This window comes from Hemitrygon akajei, chromosome 9 (assembly GCF_048418815.1).
Source record: "Hemitrygon akajei chromosome 9, sHemAka1.3, whole genome shotgun sequence".
Taxonomy (NCBI): Eukaryota; Metazoa; Chordata; class Chondrichthyes; order Myliobatiformes; family Dasyatidae; genus Hemitrygon; species Hemitrygon akajei.
Window position 1 is genome coordinate 47131717 of NC_133132.1, and position 19119 is coordinate 47150835.

General features: G+C 44.1%; 1 protein-coding gene across 2 annotated transcripts in view; it reads right to left on the reverse strand.

Annotated features, from left to right (window-relative positions):
* The window catches only part of ddo (D-aspartate oxidase), a 62741-nt gene that overhangs the window by 25083 nt on the left and 18539 nt on the right, over window positions 1–19119 (reverse strand). The window contains exons 1-3 of one of the 2 annotated variants that reach the window (XM_073055905.1): window positions 16154–16269; window positions 15120–15228; window positions 7710–7886 (exon numbers count right to left, since the gene is read on the reverse strand). In XM_073055905.1, the coding sequence (XP_072912006.1) occupies window positions 7710–7852 (143 nt within the window). In that variant the 5' untranslated portion in view covers window positions 7853–7886; window positions 15120–15228; window positions 16154–16269. Of the gene's footprint in view, window positions 1–7709; window positions 7887–15119; window positions 15229–16153; window positions 16270–19119 lie in introns of those variants that run through there. The other variant, XM_073055904.1, reaches the window with a different exon arrangement.

Below are 19119 nucleotides of genomic sequence, written 5' to 3' on the forward strand. Positions count from 1 at the left end.
TATCTTGCTGCTGCGGGAGCCATGATATAGTTTAGGTGTTTATTTTTGCAGTGATCTCCTTCAGCATTTGTATCGCTTCCCTTGCAATTTCCCAGTGGGGGTAAACTCCAACAACACCATGACAGTAATTGTACTGTACATCAAAAATCTCAAAATATATAGTACTATGCAGAAGTCTTAGGTGTACACACAGCCCCTTACCTGGTGCCCCCAGGGCTGCGTGTGTCTGCACCTGCACCCCCCACCCCCAGCCCCGCTGCCGGTACTCCTTCTCGGCCACCCGTCCCATACCCCTTCCGCAGTGCTCCACCCTTGCCATTACCAACGCCCTTTGTTCCTGCCAGATTTACAAACTCACTCTCCGCTCCGCATTGTACTGTGCAAAAGTCTTAGGCACCCTAGCTATATACACTGCCGATAAAAAGTATTCAAACCCCCACCCCCAGAGTGTTCATGCTTTATTGTTTTACAACATTGAATCACAGTGGATTTAATTTGGCTTTTTTGACACTGATCAACAGGGAAAGACACTTTTGTGCCAAAGTGAAAGCAGATCTCTACAAAGTGATCTAAATTAATTACAAATGTAAAACACAAAATAATTGATAGTATAAGTATTCACCTTTAATACATAAGTATACACCTTTAATCATCACTGGTGCGGCCAATTGGTTTCAGAAGTCACATAATTAGTTAAATGGAGATCACCTGTGTGCAGTCAAGGTGTTTCAGTTGATTGTAGTAAAAATACACCTGTGTCTGGAAGGTCCAACTGCTGGTGAGTCAGTATCCTGGCAAAAACTACACCGTGAAGACAGAAGAACACTCCAGACAACTCTGCAAATACGTTGTCAAAAAACACAAATCAGGAGAAAGATACAAGAAAATTTCCAAGTCACCGAATATCCCTTGGAGTATTGTTAATTCAATCATCAAGAAATAGAAAGAATATGGGACAACTATAAATCTGCCTAGAGCAGGCTGTCCTCAAAAACTGAGTGACTGTGAAAGAAGAAACTAGTGAGGGAGGCCACCAAGAGACCTATGACAACTCTGGAGGAGTTACAAGTTTCAGTGGCTGAGATGGGAGAGACTGTGCGTACAATAACTGTTTCTCAAGTGGTCGTAGCTTGATGGGAGAGAAAGCCACTGCTGGAGAAAAAAAACTCACATGAAATCTCGGCTAGACTTTGCCAGAAGACATGTGGGAGACTATGAAGTCAGCTGGAAGAAGGTTCTATGGTCTGATCAAGCCAAAATTGAACTTTTTGACCATCAGACTAAATGCTATGTTTGATGTAAGCCGAACACCGCACATCATCAAAACCACACCATCCCTAGCATGAAGCATAGCGATGGCTAAATCATGCTGTGGGGATGCTTCACTGCAACAGGCCCTGGAGCACTTGTGAGGATAGAAGGTAAAATGAATGCAGCAAAATACAGGGGAAGAGGAAAACCTGATGCAGACTGCAAGAGAACTGCGACTTGGGAGATCTATTTTCCAGCAAGACAATGACCCCAAGCATAAAGTCAAGCATACACAGGAAAAGCTTAAAAACAACAAAGTTAATGTCCTGGAGTGGTCAAATCAGAGTCCAGACCTCAATCCAATTGAGAATTTGTGGCTGGACTTGAAAAGGGCCGTTCACTTATAAGCCTCATGCAATCTGACAGAGCTTGAGCAGTTTTCTAAAGAAGAATGGGGCAAAATTTGCAGTATCCAGAGGTGCAAAGCTGATCAAGACCTATCCACACAAATTCAAGCCTGTAATTGCCTGTAAAAACCGACTTGAAAGGGGTGAGTAATTAGTTATTTTGTGGTTTACATTTGTAATTAACTTAGATCACTTCGTAGAGATCTGTTTTCACTTTGACGTGCAAGAGTCTTTTTCTGTTGAACAGTGTCAAAAAAGCCTATTTTTATTATAGCTATAAGACACGTGCACAGTACTGTATCTGGCTGGCCTCAGACTGACCCCTTTAGAAAGCTTCCAAAGTTTAAGGCTCGGTTCGTGTACAGAGTGCATCTCAAAGAGGGTTTTGTTATTTAGTGGATTTACTGACATCTGCCAATCATCTTGGTCTTGCTCTACCCCAGGTAGCATCACTGATCCTTCCATAGACAGAGTGCTTCAGCCAAATAACATAAAAATTATAGCCCACCCCACAATGGATTTCTTCATACTTGGAAAGAGCACTGGAAACCTTTCAATATTTCAGTAATATTGTAAATATATTGTTTGATTAAGCATTCTTTGTTTACATAATTCCTTATGGGTTCTTTGCAAGTCGTACATTAATGGCATACATCATTATGCTGCCACATTATATGTAAGTGCCTCACTAAAGAAAACCTACACATTTTCCCCGGTAGCTGTGTTTTTCTTTCAATTCGTTTCTGGAGTTACAAAGCATAAAAACCTACAAGCTGACTATCTACCTGTCGAAGCACTGCTTTACTTTGGAAGGGGAATGAAAGATGTTAAGAGTTTTTTTTAAAAAAGGCAGAAAATAGACAACATTCATTGGTTCATGAACAGTGAGTACCGAGCGATGATGATAATAAATATTAAAGAAGCAGAGATGGCTGGCTACATTGAAAAGACTGATGTGTTCAATTGCACAACAGATAAATGGATGATGTACACTGAACAAATTGAGCAGTATTTTGAAGCAAATGAAATAGCCAATGAAAATAACTGGTGTTACCGAGTGCAATAGCTCGATAAGCATAGTTTGCTTACAAGTTTGACTGATCCAACCAAACCAGCCGAAATGAGCTTTGCTGATATCATGAATGTAATCCAGGAACATTTAGAACTAAAACCATTGCTGACTGCAGAATGCTTTAGGTTTTATAAGCAAAATCAAAAGGAAGGAGAGTCCATTTCAGCTTATGTGGCTGCTTTGAAGATGTTGTCCAAGCATTGTCAGATCAGTGTTGGGCTTAATGATGCACTGAGAGATCATTTAGTTTTTGTCAAATCTTACGAGAGAGCAATCAGAGAAACTGGCCATTACTGAAGCACAACTCAAATTGAAAAGAGCAATTGTAATCGCTGTATCAGTAGAAACAGCAGCCAGAGACACAATTGAGTTGCAGTCAGAAATGAAAGTGAGCGTGAACAAAATTATAATGCCTAAACAAAATCCTACCTGACCAAACAAATTGTGTTACAGTTGCAGCCGGAACTCTCACACACCAGACTAATGCAGGTTTATAGGTGAAACTTGCAGAACATGCAACAAAGTAGGACACCCACAAAGAGCTTGTTGGGCGCACAAAAATAAATGGACTGCACAGGGAAGAGAGAACAGAGTCAACTGAAAGTGAATTAAGAAAGGTACAGGATGATGCCACAGCTGTGTTCAGTGATGGCATTGCAAAACTCAAACATATCAAGGGTAAAATAATGTTAAATGAAAATTCCACAACTAAGGTTTTCAAAGCCCATCCGGTTCCTTATACCATCCATGATAAAGTAGTGTTATGATCCCAGCCCCCTCCTTCCTGAGAATCGCAAGATCGCTATTAATTCAGGTCTTGGACCCAGGAAATGAGAGAGAATCCTCAGAAAGACAACGCAACGGATTTTGACCATTGTTTCTTGGAGACACCTTTGTGGATTGCGACCCTATGCTACGTGCCAGCTATCAGGGCTACGTGCACACCCTCGGACAATGTGAGGTGGGGATTGTATCACCCCACCTTGATTGACATCTACAACTCTGCAAGTCAAGATAAAAGAGGGGCGGCAGGAGGCAGTCCCCGAGCGACGCACCAGAAGGAGACACCATCGCTCATCGCTCCCGTGATAACGGGAAGCTATTCGGAAGCCACGAGTGGTTCGTTTCCCCTAGCCTGGGGAACAAGTGGCTGATAACACCGAAAAGGACTTCGAACTGACAACGGGGAACCCACGTTCCCGATTCAACGGTTTGCGTCCAAAAAGACTGGCAAGTTTCTCTTCTCACCAAAATCTCTCTCTCTCTCCAACACGTGAAACCCAGCGGTCCCCAAAAGGCTAAAAGCCTGCATGAACTCGAGAGACTTTTATATTTCCATCGGACAATATTTTTACCCCTAGACAAAACGATAGAGCTACTTCTTATTGATGATTATTACTATACCCGCACTTTAGATTGAGTATTGATGGCGTATATTATCTGAATTATTGTATTAACCTTACCTTTGTGCCCCTTTATAAATAAAAACGTTTAAAAATAGTACCATCAGACTTCAGCGGACCTCTCTATCTTTGCTGGTAAGTGACCCAGTTACGGGGTTCGTAACAGTAGCCAGTGGCTGAAGAAATTCTTTCCGAGATTGAGTGGAGCCCATGAGCTATGCCAATGGTCTCAGACCAAGAATTGGTCTGTTAGGGTCTGTGGTGATTTTAAGGTCATCATCTAACCAGTACTGAAAGTAGCTCAATACCCTCTGCCCAGGATAGAGGATATCTTTGCAAATATTTCTGGAGGAAAACACTTCAGCAAAGTGGAATTAGCTGAGGGCTACCTACAGGTGGAGATGGAAGAAAAGTCCAAAGTCTTTCTCACCATAAACACCACGAGCTTTATCACTATAATAGGTTTACTTTTGGATCTGGCAGAAAGCTACGGACAGGTGCTGCAAGGCTGTCCAGGTAGTCAGCGTTACCTGGCTGACAAGGAACATCTCCAAAATCTCAAGACAGTGAGGATCTCAAAAAGATTAGAAGGTTATTTCATGCTCAGAGCATGAAACAACAAGTATGAATTTGTTAAACCAAGCATCACTTGCTGTGTTCACACCATTTTCGCACAAGGATTACGCAAATGTGCAGAGAAAATTCAAGCAGTGGTAGATGCCCCAAGGTCAAAGGATGTGTCATAGTTGCAGTCCTTTTTAGGACTGGTCAATTACTATATAGGTTCCTGCTAAACTTGGCTATGATACCCTACCTCTTGAACTCACTACTACATATCGGGAATAAATGGCAACGGACAAAGCTGTGTGAGGTGGTTTTCCAAAAGACAAAGGAAATGGTGATGTTAGAGACTGAACTCACACAATTATGATCCACATCGTCCAGTGCAGCTTGCCTGTGACGTCTCACCTTGTGGTAATGGTGCAATCACGTCACGTTACGAGTGGTGGAAATAAACACCCCATCGCCTTTGTAACACATTCCCTACCGATGCAGAGAAACATTACACACGGATTGAAAGAGAGGCCTTGAGTCCAGTTTGAGGTGTAAAGTGTTTCAGCCAGTACTTGTATGGGAGAGGGTTTGCCCTCATTACCGATCATCAACCATCAGTGTCCATTTTCAATCCACAGAAGGGCGCTCCACTAACAGCGGCAGCACAAGTGCAGAGATGGACTCCGTTTCTTGGAGGTCACAATTACAAAATGGAATTCAAAAGGATAATTAATTATGGAAATGCTGATGGATTGTCCCATTAACCTCGAAATAACTGAAAAATTTACTAAGGAGGGTACTCCTCCTGACGCACTCTCCCCAACGCAAATCAAACTTCTCCCTGTTATGGCAGAGATGATCCAAAAGAAACCAGAAAAGACCTCACAATGTCTCAGATCTACATAGCAAACCAAAATGGCTGGAATGAGCGGCAGAAAATCCAGTCCCCCCCCACCCCCCCACCTCATTTTTACCAGCGCTGGGATGAACTTGCCCTTGTTGGGGCTTGCCTTCTCTGGGGACTGAGAGTTATTGTACCATCCAAGCTGAGAACTAGAGAGTGGAGGAGCCCTGTGCTGGTCATCTAGGGGTGGTTAAGATAAAAACATTGGCTTGAGGCTTTGTCTGGCGGCCTAGGGTAGATGAGTGGATCGAGCAGTTTGCCATGCACTGTTCAGGATACCAACACATCCAGAAGATACCAAGAGCAGTGTCTTTCCATCTCGGGGACTGGCTTGCATTGTCTTGGCGGGGGGGCGGGGGTTAATGCGGATTTGGCCAAGTCTTCCATGGGTGCAGATTTCTTGGTAGTAGCGGACACAGCTATAACCCAGGCTGTCACAGTCACTGCATGGATCTGAACTGAATGTGGTCCAAGGTGCCAGGCAGTTAATCCACACTCTTCAAGATGGCCATGTCATGTTTACAGTTGCAGCTCTCTAATGTACCATCAGGAGCAAGGACCACTTCTGTCCCACTGTTGTAAGACTCTTGAATAGACGTCTTGTACAGTACAGCAGATTACTCAGTCTATTTCATTGTAGCCCTCGCCCCTTAACCCTACCTGCACGTTCTCTGCAACTGTAACACTATGTTTACACTACCATAACATACTTGTGTATTGTATGGCATACAAAAGTTTTTCCCTGTATCTCAGTACACATGACAGTAATAAACCAATTACTAATTACCCCCAGGCTAACATCCTCAGCATCGAGAACCTAGTTGACATCATTATGCAGCTGATGTTTGCATTGCTGACACCGGCCTCCTCGAACACCATTCCAAGCTCTGTCAGACGGATAGAGAAGAAATACAACACCCGCACTGACCCCCTGGAATCCCTGGCCCACGTCCGCTGACCAGGTGGGGAATGAATATTCTTGGGTGGCACAGTGGTGTAGAGTCTGGACCCAAATCACTAAACGGGAATGAGCTTTACGAGTAACTAAGCACGGGAATTTCAGGTACTGTTTCAGATAAAGAGAAACACACACTGGGGGCGTCGACTGCAAACAAGCCTCGACTAACGACGTCACTGCTGATAGGCTACGAGCTAGCTGCCAGATGAAATTAACGCATGGGTTTGTTAAGATGACACTAGTGCTTCACTGCAAGTCTTCAAAATTATTGGGCCAACTTTAGAATTCCGACTTTGACAAGGTACTACAGTTCAAAAGGGGTTCTAAAATTGTCATACATTGATGAGCCCTCAATGTGCCACTAGGCAGCAGGTTTCTTTGTGATTTAATCTGTCAAATCCAATACAGTCTGACTGTCTCATGCACCAATTTGGAAACTCGAAGACTGGGGTACTGAAAACTGAATGGTTTATATGCCTAATCAAGAAAAGAAGTACCAAATCATGTCATTTGCACTCCTCATGTCGTGAGGACTCACTGCTACTCCTGTCTCAAGATGAAGATGACACATTTAACCTGGTGATGAAGGTGGCAGCGATTCCCTGCGGTCACAGAGTTATGGAACAAAGAAGACCTTTCAGCCTGAATTATCCATGCAACCAGGTCAAGGACAGACAGCAGGCCGTTGAAAATGTACAGTCGATGGCTCTTGAGACCATTCTTCGCTCGTTAATAAAGAAACTACCCATGTCCGATGGTCACAAAGAGGTCCAAAGTGCTGTATTACTTTGCATAGTCTGTTGACGATGGCACAGTTGGGCAACAACGATTAAGAAATTTAGTGGAATTTATCACAGTAGTGACTTTTCACTAATGTGATGAGAAGCATCACAGATTCCGGCACTCAGGGGAAAAAAAAGTCTGAATCTAAACATGCTTAGCAAATGCAAGAGATGCGGTTAGATACACTCGTTCGATGCCTTTTCTCTCCCTCTCGATGATCGTACATTCATCATCATGCGTGACCCTTAAGTGACAACTTTCATTACACCATCGAAACTTCAAAAGAGAAATACAGGGTTTCTCTGTATCTGTATTGACAGACTTGCGTCTTCTGCGATCGAGTAGGGTTCCTCTCTACGGGTGTTGAAAGACTTACCTTTTCCACAACCAAGGTAGGTACTGAGTACCTTCACACTGCAGAGTGGTATACGCCCAACCAAACGTGGCCTGTGGAAACCTCTTCAGCTCCGAATCATTCATAACACGAAACGCCAACACAATATCAGACCAAAACGGCATCCTTTCCTCAGGAGGCTCCTTAAAAAGCTCCCACCTTGAAAGGTAAAGAAAGTAGAACTTTTAATTATACATCACATGTATTCACTCTTAGTCTAGGGCACCATGCCACGTTATTAGCCGTCTTAAAAACTTAATCAAGCTTTAATTGCCTGTCCTGATAGTTTGTGACTGGTTTCAAATTTTGTCCTGCTTTTGGGATATTTTCAGCACAGGTATGTAACTGTAGCTTGAGTATTGGACCCACAAGCCTTAGGTTGAATTAGTTTGGACTCTGTCCCTTTGCCTTAATCTTGCTTTTAAATTGGTAAGTTTTCATAACACAGTATAAGAATTGTACTGTGTTACAGAGAAAGGCCCCTCGGGGGGGAAAAAAAAAATTCCAGTCCCTCTCCCTTCTCTTTCCTTGTTGCTTGGTGATCTTCTGTTCAATTAGTCCAAGTTGATGCTGAATCGTCTGTCTTTCTGTGATCATCTTATCCTAGATTCCTTAGTTCAGATGGAGATGGTTCTACACTACATTCTGATACACGATGGTGCGTAGATCATAGCTTTTCTTGGCAGGGCCATTTGGCACATCAAATGGCCTACAACGTAGAACCCAGTTCTAAACTCTTCAAATACCAGTACCATATATCTAGCACATACATACTTTCAAAATAAAACCTTGACTGCATTCAGACGCCAATATTTGGAGGATTAACTTGAATTTTCGGTGATGCATATTGGCAGCAGGATTCAGCAGGCCACACCTAGTCCGGGTCACAAACATCAGCACTGTCTTCTTTAAAGATTTTTGATGAAAAAAAATCTTTGAACCAAGTACTTATCTCTCCCCCTCCCCCAAAAGACAGGGGCTGCGCAAGCTGGTGAGTAATTCCAGCATTTTCGAGTCCGAGTCATAGACCAACACATAAGGGAGCCCAGAGAGTCCATGTTGACTATGGTGCTCACCCAGCCTGTTTCGCTTTCCTGCGTTTGGCCCTTATCCCTCTAGGATCCGCCCTTTCATGAACCTACCTAAGTGCTGCTTAAAGGAGACTGCTGGAACCAGCCTCAACCACTTCTGGCAGCTCATACCATATCCTCACCACTTAACACATGGAAAACTTGCCCCCTAGATCGCTTTTCCCCTCTCATTCTAAAACTGTGCCCCTTAGTTTAAGATTCCTCTATCCTGAGGAAAAGACTGTTACCATCCACTTAATCTACGCCTCTCATAAATTTATATGATCTATAAAGGTCACCCCTCTCTCTTTTTATTTAAATATAAACATTCCAAGGAATAAAGACTTAGCCCAACCAACCTCTCCCTATAATTCAGGCTCTCTTGTCCTGGCAACATCCTCATAGATCTTTTCTGAACTCTTTCCAGATTAACCACATCTTTCCCATAAACCGAGACCGGGGATACAGTCTCAAAATAGAGGGGTGTCCGTTTAGAACAGAGATGAGGAGGACTCTGTTCAGCCAGGAAGTGGTGACTCTGTGGAATTCATTGCCACAGGTGTCTGTGGAGGCCAAGTCTTTACGTATATTTAAGGCAGAGGTTGATAGATTCTTGATTAGATGGAGCATGAATAGATACCGGGTGAAGACAGGAGATCGGGGCCGAGAGGGAAAATGGATCAGCCATGATAAAATGGCAGAGTAGACTCGATGGGCCAAATGGCCTAATTCTGCTCCTATGTCTTATGGTCTTATAACAGGGCAAACAAAACTGTACATAGTTCTCCAAGTGCAACCTCACCAATGTTCCAATTCCTACGCTCGATGTTCTGACTGATGAAGGTCACTGTTCCACCATCCTGCCTACCTGTCACCCCACTTTCAACAAGCTATGCACTTGCACTCCCAAATCCCTCTGTCTCTTTACACTCTCAAGTTCCCCACCATTCGCAGCACAAATCCTACACTGATCTGACTTTCCAAACTGCATCAGAATCAGATTGTTACTGGCATTTGATGTAAAGTGTGTTATGTTGCTGCATCAGTACAGTGCAGGGACAGATCTCTGAATTAGCAAACTCAATAGTGCAGAATAAAAGGACTAACAAAGTGGTGTTCGTTGTCCATGGACCATTCAGAGATCCCATGGCAGAGGGGAAGAAGCTGTTGTATTGTGCCGTAGTTTTTCTATGTTTCCTCTCACCCAACACTTAACTAGATTGAAATCCATTTGCCGCTCCTTAACCCACTTCCCTAACTGATCCACTCCCAGAGTAATCTACAAAAACCTTTCTGAATCAATAGCACCTCATAATTTCGTGTCATCTGCAAACCTGCTGATTACCTTCTACATTTGCATCCAAATCATTTATATAAATAATGAATAATTTAACATAGAAGAAACATAGAAAACCTACAGCACAATACAGGCCCTTCGGCCCACAAAGCTGTGCCGAACACGTCCTTACCTTAGAAATTACCTAGGGTTACCCATAGCTCTCTTCTCCTGAGCTCCATGTGCCTGTCCAGGAGTCTCTTAAAAGACCCTATCGTATCCGCCTCCACCACCGTCGCCGGCAGCCCATTCCACACATTCACCACTCTCTGCATAGAAAAACTTACTCCTGATATCTCCTCTGTACCTACTTCCAAGCACCTTAAAAACTGTGCCCTCTCGTGCTAGCCATTTCAGCCCTGGGGAAAAGCCTCTGATTATCCACATGATCAATGCCCCTCATCATCTTATACACCTCTATCGGGTCACCTCTCATCCTCCGTCGCTCCAAGGAGAAAAGGCTGAGTTCACTCAACCAAACATAAATTTAATAAATAATTTATATAAACGATAAATTATATAAATAATGAATTGGCCCAACACCAACCCCCACAGAACATCATGTCACCAGCCCCCATTCCAAGGCCACCCTCTGTTTCCTATCGGTGAGCCAGTGGTGAATGTACCCAACCAGCTCTTCCTGGATTCCATCCGACCTCACCTTCAAGGCCAGACGAGAGCTTATCAAAGGCCTCGTTACAGTCCAGACAGACAAACCACTGCTCTACCCTCACCTACCTTTCCAGTCACCTCCTCAAAACTCTAAAAGGCTTGTCAAGCATGATTTCCATGCAAAAGGCCAAGTTTTCTCCTCCAAAACAGATGGTCTATCCAACTGCTGGTAACTCGTGTCCCTCAGCACTCCCTCCAGTAACCTCCCCACTGCTGAAGTCTGACTGGCCTGCAGCTCTTGTCCTATCCTTTCTAACTGCCGTCAAAGGTCATGAGGACAGCTCCAACACTTCTAGTCTAAGATGGCGCTACTGAAGATGCGCGTCAGCTTGCTGGTGGTTCACAAACAAGAGATACAACTAAATACTCCATTATTAACACTACTTCTGTAGAAAAGTTTGGTGAATGATTACCCACAAACAACAAAGAGGCGAGCGAAATTGAGGCTGACTCGAGGGTCGAGGCATGCAGATGTGATGCCAGGCGTGTTCGAGGGGAAGTGGTCGGAGTGAAGTCGAGACATGGTCGAGTTGGAGTCGGCGTGTGAAGCGGAGAGAAGTCAGAGCAGAGGAGTTTCGGAGCCTGTCCACCTAAACCGAGAGGCAGCTGTACTGCTGCCATTGAGGTAACAAGTTTTATGACATACGCCAGTGATATGAAACCTGATCCTGATTCCAGAGAAAACAGCCTGAACTCTCTAATCCAGCATCCCAGTAGACCTCTTCTGCACCCGTTCCATAGCCCCCACATCCTAAACTTGTGTCCTCTTGAAATAACAAACAAAATGCTGCCTGATCTTGTTTGGGTCTTTGGTCTCCTAACCTGAAGGAGGATGTTCTTGCTGTGGAAGGAGTGGGGCATAGGACCACCAAACATCGCCAGAATTCAGGTCTGCTGCATAGAGAGAGACTGGGACAACTGAGTTTATATCTGCAAGTTTAAAAGACGAAAAGAGACGGCATTGAAGCTTTTAATGGGATGGGGCAGACTAGATGTAGAAAGGGCGGTCCTGATGGTGAGGAGCATCCAAGATGTAGAGATAGAATCTGATGAGGAGAAAGTTCTTCACTAGGAGAGATGTGAACCTGTAGGATTCTCTACCAGAGAAGGCAGTTAAAGCCAGATCAGGAAATTTATTGGAGGAGGAGTTGGATACAGTCCTAAATGCTGAAGGCAGGAACAAGGTATGAATGTGGATGACCAGCCATGATCATATGTACTAAATATCAGAGAAGACTCAAAGGGTCGAGTGCCTACTCCTGCTTCTACTTTCGACTTTTTTTTTCCTGTGATCTGCTAAGTTTTTTCACTTTTCATTTTATTTTAAGCTTATGGCCTCAGATTCTCTTCGGATCCACAAACGGGGCATCTTCCTTTTACCTACTTAACTGTGGCCATCCCTGATGTTCTTCATTTGCAGAGAGAACACCCCAGGCTGCCAGGTTGGAACCTCCCAGTTGTGGGATCACGCTGGGTGACCTGGTCATCCCAGGGCCTTGACAGGTCACACTGCCACATACACACCATGGTATAAAAAAAAAACCACACAAAATACTGGAGGAACTCAGCAAGTTCAGCACCATCGGAATAAACAGTCAACGTTTCAGCCGAGACCCTTCACCAGAATTGCGTGAGTTGCTCAAGATTCCCAGAATCTACGGGATCTCTTGTGTCTACGCTCCATGCAGTAGATGGCAGTGTGTCTGCTTGTTGGAGATCTACAATGCAGCTAGCAATCGCTGTTGTAGCCTGCTGCTTGCAAGGTGAACGGGGGAGAAGAAGAACAAACCTACCTCTTCACAACACCGGAGCGACTAGCATGTTAAAAATAGTTTGCTCACTGTGAGGCGTGAAGAATGCTGTTTAAATGCAAAAACTCTCTTTTTGAAAAGACACTGCTAGAGATTTCATGCAGTTTGCACAGTCATTTAAAGACAGGCTTGCTTTGCCCACACATACATTGAAATGCATCATTTGCGTCAACAACCAACACAGTCCACAACCTGCCAGTGTTGCCACACTTCCGGTCACCAACGTAGCATGCCCACAACTCTCTAATCCGTACATCTTTGGAAAGCACGAGGAAACCCACACAGTCACGGGGATCATGTACGGGCTGCCCGATCTTAGAGCTGCCCCTGTAAAGGCATTGCATGAACCACTACACTATCACGCCACCTGACAATCCTGGCAAAACCATAGGTGGGGGTTTTAACCAGGACTAAATCTGACTTCAGAACACTAATCGTTAACAGCACTTCTGGCAAACAAATATTGTTATTTAGAAACTAGCACAGGTTGTCACTTCAGGTTTATACATTCCTCGTGGTGGTTTTCAATGTTGCTGATTACGTACTCCATTCACAGTCACCCATTTGATTGTTGTTACTTCGAAGTACATACATGTCACCCTGAGATTTGTTATCTTTTGGGCATACTTGGTAAATCCCTTGGAGAATAACCTTTACAGAACCAATGAAAGCCCACACCAACTTGGACATTCAACCTGTGTGCGAAAGACAACAAACTGCAAATACAAAAGGTAAAAAATAAGAAGAAATAAGTTAATAAATATTGAGAACATAAGATGAAGGGTCCTTGAAAGTAGCCCGTTGGTTATGGGAACATTTTAATGATGGAGGAAGGTGAAGTTCAGTGGCTATCCCCCTTTGTTCAAGAGCCTGATGGTTGAGGGGTAATAACTGCTCCTGAACCTGGTGGTGTGAGTCCTGAGGCTCCTGTACCTTCTTCCTGATGGCAGCAGTGAGAAGAGAGCATGGCCTGGGTGGTGGGGGCCCCCGATGATGGATGCTGCTCTCCTGCATGTGCTCAGTGGTGGGGAGGGCTTTACCCATGATACTAGGCTGTATCCACTGATTTTTTGGTAGGATTTGAGCTCCCTAATGTGACCGCAAACCTCCAACATTCTCAATCATAGCACGGGTCAACACCAGGAAAAGCCGAAGGTCACCAACTCTCTGTGGAATGGGATAGCCTCAAAATGCGTATCAGATATAGTTGTTCCCAAATCTGCCTACCTCCTCTACAAGACATAGGAACAGAATTAGGCCATTTGGCCCATCGAGTCTGCTCTGCCATTTCATCATGGCTGATCCATTTTTCTCTCAACCCTATTCTCCTGCCTTCCCACCATAAGTTTTTGTGTCCTTACTAATCGAAAACCTATCAATCTCTGCCTTAAATGCACCCAGTTACCTGGCCTCCACAGGTGTATGTGGCAACAAATTCCACAGGTTCACCACCCCATGGCTAAAGAAATTCCCCCTCATCTCCGTTCTAAATGGACGTCCCTCTATTTTGAGGCTGTTTCCTCTGGTCCTAGACACCCCCACCAAAGGAAACATCCCCTTCACATCCGCTCTATCTAGGCCTTCCAACATCCAATAGGTTTCAGTGAGGCCCCCCCTCCCCCGCCCCCTCATTCGTCCAAGTTCCAGCGAGTACAGGCCCAGAGTCTTCAATCACTGCTCCGATGATAACCCTTTCATTCCCGGAATCATTCTTGTAAATCTTCTCTGAACCCCCTCCAATGTCAGCTGATCCTTTCCTAAATAAGGGGCTCAGAACTGCTCACAGTACTCCAAGTGAGGCCTCATAGGAGTATCTCACAGCAGTCAGCACCACACATTGCTTTCAAGATATCCTGCCTCCATTTCTATGTAAAGCAGCTTGAAATGAACAAACATCAACAGAACTTGCCCGCGCATTTACAGAACTTTTGAAAGTATTACATTTATAAGCATGAAGCCAGCAGGCAAAACACTTTGGCTAATCAATACACATTGCTCTGGTTGAGGGTGCAATATTGGCCAAAGCACCGGCCTTCTGTTCTTTAACTATTATGTACAATGGAGTAAACATTGAAAAGTTGTGGCCACTGACAGGGTTCAAGAAAATAAGTTAAAATTTAGTTGTTGGTGAGGGGAGGGAGTGTTGGAGCTGGGGTTGGATGCAAAGAATTTCCTTTAAATTCAGCGGGTTGCTATGATCTGAAATGCTCTATCAAGAAACACAGGGAAAAAAATCATCAGGAACATTCAGAAAAGGAGGAAAAGAAATCCTCAGGGCCGAGGGAGAAGAGGAAGGAAAGCAATGGGACTGACTGGATAGCTCCTTCAAAAACAGGCACCAGGGGCCAAAATGTCTACCCTGGGCCTTCTCATTCCACGAGAGAGGTGGGAAGCATTCAAAAACTTGTCTTCAAATTTCACTGGACAGTTGAGAGCTCAAAAGGTGACCATACGTAGAGAAGCTGCAGCAAGTTACATAACGTAATGAAGATTGCCTCCTTACCCAGACACAAACTGCACACCAACATCAGGGGCCTCGTCAGACTGGGCAATGGAGTAGACGTGGGCATAGGTGTCCTCAAACCAGCGCCTCTGACGACTAATCGGAGTCTCTGAAGTCAACAAGGTAATAAATATTTTTTAAAAGCAGGATCAGTCAAACCCAAGCATCCCTCCATGTTCCGCAGTCACACATGTGTGTCTTGTCACATGGGAAAAGGCCAGGATCTATGACGGTGGACAAAAGCCAATGATAATCCAAAGCAGAGAATACTGGGAAAAACTCAACACACCAGCCAGCCTCAGTGAAGATCCCTGCTTCCCCTTCCTGAATAAAGATACCACAGTTAATCTGACACCTCACCTGCAGCCAGCAAAGATTAAAAATCTCTCAAAGCCCGGCAATTTCCCCTCTCACACCTGTGAGCCTGGGATTCATCTCATCAGCCCTGGGGATTTATCCACCCTCAACCCAACATACTGGATCTAGAAGCTTGGTTAGATACATATTTAAAAATACCAGCTCTTTTGGCCCTTTCACATTGTGGGGATCCCTCCTAATATCCCTATGACTTTTGAATCTCTGATTTATCCACACATCAGCCCTTTCTTCCACTGGCTTTTACAAGTGCTCTAGTACACTCTCAGCAACGTGCCTGCCTCCATTTTGTTCAGAAGCTCTCGTCACAAGACCTCATCCACTCAGAAGTTGGTCGGTATATGGAATGAGCTGTCAAGAGGCAGATACGTTAGCAACGTTTAAAAGGCATTTGGACAGGTACATGGATAGGAATGGTTCAGAGGCGTACAAGCAAATGGAAATCTTGGTCAGCATGGGCATTGGGCTGAATGGCCTGTTTCTGCACTGTACAACTTTATAACCCTAAAATGGAAAACCATTCAGTTATATCCTGAACAGATGCAGACTGCAGAATTATCAGAAACATAATAAACAGCAAATTCTGACCATCTTGCCATCATTACAAAGCCCAATCTTTTCAAAAATAGACATTCTTCATTAATGAATGTAAAACTCACCACTCTGTCTTGGAATTCTATAGAAGTGGAAACGCAAGTTTCAAAAGTTAACAGTTTTCACTAGATTGCGCAATGTCTTGGACTGGCTAAATTTACTTGCCAACGGCATCTGATTTTCATTTTAACATCTTATGACAGGGTGAAAGGTAAAACTGAATGCAAAGTTCATGGTAGGTACAGTTAGATATAAACCAGCAAGACCAATAAGACCAGAGAAATAAAGTTAAGGGTTAATGTTTGTAAACAATCTATTCAGTAAACGTTATTTGTGAATTATTCAAAACAATAAAACCATGATTAATCTGGCATCCAAAGTTCAGAAGCCCTGCTGGCTTACTCATTACTCTTAAATGACAGCTGGGGATCTAGAAGGTGTGTGGTGAGAGCTGAAGGTTCACAATGCGCTGCAGGCAGGAGTTGCGATTACACTGGACAACAAAGATTTTGCTTCCTGAATACTTTTAGGTGTATCATATGAATTTTGTGCTACTGATCATGAAAATCACCATGAAATTTCCCTATCACGCAACAGTTTTTAAATAAACTTATGTTTATTATTTCAATTCATAATTGAAGTCCATTAAAATGTTACCTACAATGTAAGCTGGAAAGTTTCCTATCTTGTCCAGGCGTGCTTGGGCATGCTTAGGTGGTGCGGCTGCTGCATGGCAGGACAGGTTTTAGTAATAATAATTGGGTTCAGGATGTAAGGATGGAATCTATTATCACCAGGCACAAAAATTTCTATGAAGGATTTTCATATTTGAGACCGATGTTTCCCAGAATAACTGATGCCAAGATTAAGGAAAGCATTTTTGTTGGTCCACAAATCAGACAGGCAATTTGAAGAATTTCTAGTGGGACCAGAGAAAATCACATGGAAGGCATTCAAGGAAGTTGTTGGAATTTTTCTCGGCATCTACAGAGCACCAAACTACATGCAGCTGGTTGAAAGCATGCTTCAAGCATATAAAACCATGAAATGCAACATGTCACTAAAGATACATTTTCTGAATTCCCATTTAGACTTCTTCCTTGCAAATCTTGGCGCTGTCAGTGACGAGAATGGTGAAAGGTTTCACCAGGACATTGCGATAATGGAGAAAAGTTACCAGGGCAACTGGAATCCATCAATGCTGGCGAATTATTGTTGGACACTTAAACGAGAAGCCTCAGACACTGAGTACAAATGAAAATCATTAACAAAACATTTTTAACTTAGTTGAACTATTGCAAAGCATCAGCACCATTATGCAATTAAACACATTATATTCAATAGAAGTTAATTTGTTGTTTCTCCAAATTCCTACGTGACACAAGTAGTCTGAAATTATATCTGTGTTCATCTTCAAGCAGTCGATCATAAACATTAAAAAAAATTCTGAGGAAGCAACACTTTTGAAAACAATTTGTTGTCCAGTGTTATGGGTCAGGTTACAGCCAGAATCAGCAATGGGATCCAGAATGCTTGTGTCAGAAACGTGGATAGGTTTGCCAAAGTCAGGGTCCAAAGAACTTGTATGTTTCCCAACTCCATTTAAACTTGCAGAGCTCCCTAGGAAATTGCATTACTGCATAACATGAAAAAAAAGAGGAAAGTGTGCTTGAGTGTTAATAAGAGTAACATCCAATAGTTTTAAAATCTACAGGTCTAGAACCAAAATCCAGTTGCTGGATTATTGCCTTGTATCTTTGCAACAACATCCTCCCTGCATTACAAATAATTTCATTTAATTTAGGCACATTGACTGTCTATCCCGATTAACCCCAACCTAATCAGGGGGCAATTTACAATGACCAGTTAGCCTACCTGATATCCCTTTGGACTGTGGGAGGAAACTGGAGCCCCCGGGGAAAAGACACGCATTCCACGGCGAGGACTCCCTACAGACCAGCACCGGAATTGAACTCCGAACTCTGGAATGCCCCGAGCTGTAACAGCGTCGCGCTAACCACTACGCTACCATGGTGAGTAGGTGGCAGAGAAATCAGTGTTGGGATGGGAGAAGTAGGATTGCCCTGAGAACTGCACAGTCTTGATGGACTGAATGGTCTCCTAACGTCACGAGCAGATATAAGAACACGATCTTTGTTTTCTGTCATCAGCTCAGTTTCCCAGTTCTGTCCCTTTCCTTGTCAGAAGTAGAAGGAAGTCACTTTGATCTAGTACAAGAGGCTTGCATTAGATGACTCCAATTTAAGGCACACTCTCCTGGGTGGCACACTCTCCTGGGTGGCACACTCTCCTGGGTGGCACACTCTCCTGGGTGGCACACTCTCCTGGGTGGCACACTCGTGACATGCCAGCCCTTCCAAATATCTCCTTTCAGAGCAGCCATGTTCCCTCGTCATCTGATTTATATAGATAAACCCTCCCATGGCCTTGTCTGCTCCTCCCTTCCAATAATCTTCTGAGATCAATTCTGGCATCTTGAGCAATCTGATTTCCGTTCCCGTGTCTTCGGCTATGGTGACCCAAAGTTCTGGGGTTTCGGTCCTGTGTCACCCTTGTTCCGATGCCCCTAAAACCTCCAATCAGGCGACCAGTCACGATAATAGACTGGCCATCATCGTGGTGCACAGACATGCTGGTTCTGTCTCAGTCCTGCTCACCCGGCCTGGAACACCAAGTGGTCAAGTGCCGTCCATTTTATCTGCTGAGGGCGTTTTCCGCCATCATCCTGGTAGGGGTGGACCGATGCCAGGCAGGCACTGGAGTAGCTGAGCACCGTGATCAGCAGTCACAAAACAGCACGCCCCCCCCACCGCCGATGCCACCCTTATCACCACAGGGGATTTCAACCAAGCCAGCTTGAAGAAGACCCTGAACAACTACCACCAACGCATCACCTGTGCAACCAGAGGAGCCAGCACACTTGACCTCTGTTACACCACCATCAAGAACGCTTACCGTGCTATTCCACGGCGGCACTTTGCCAGGTCTGACCACATGGCTGTACTTCTAC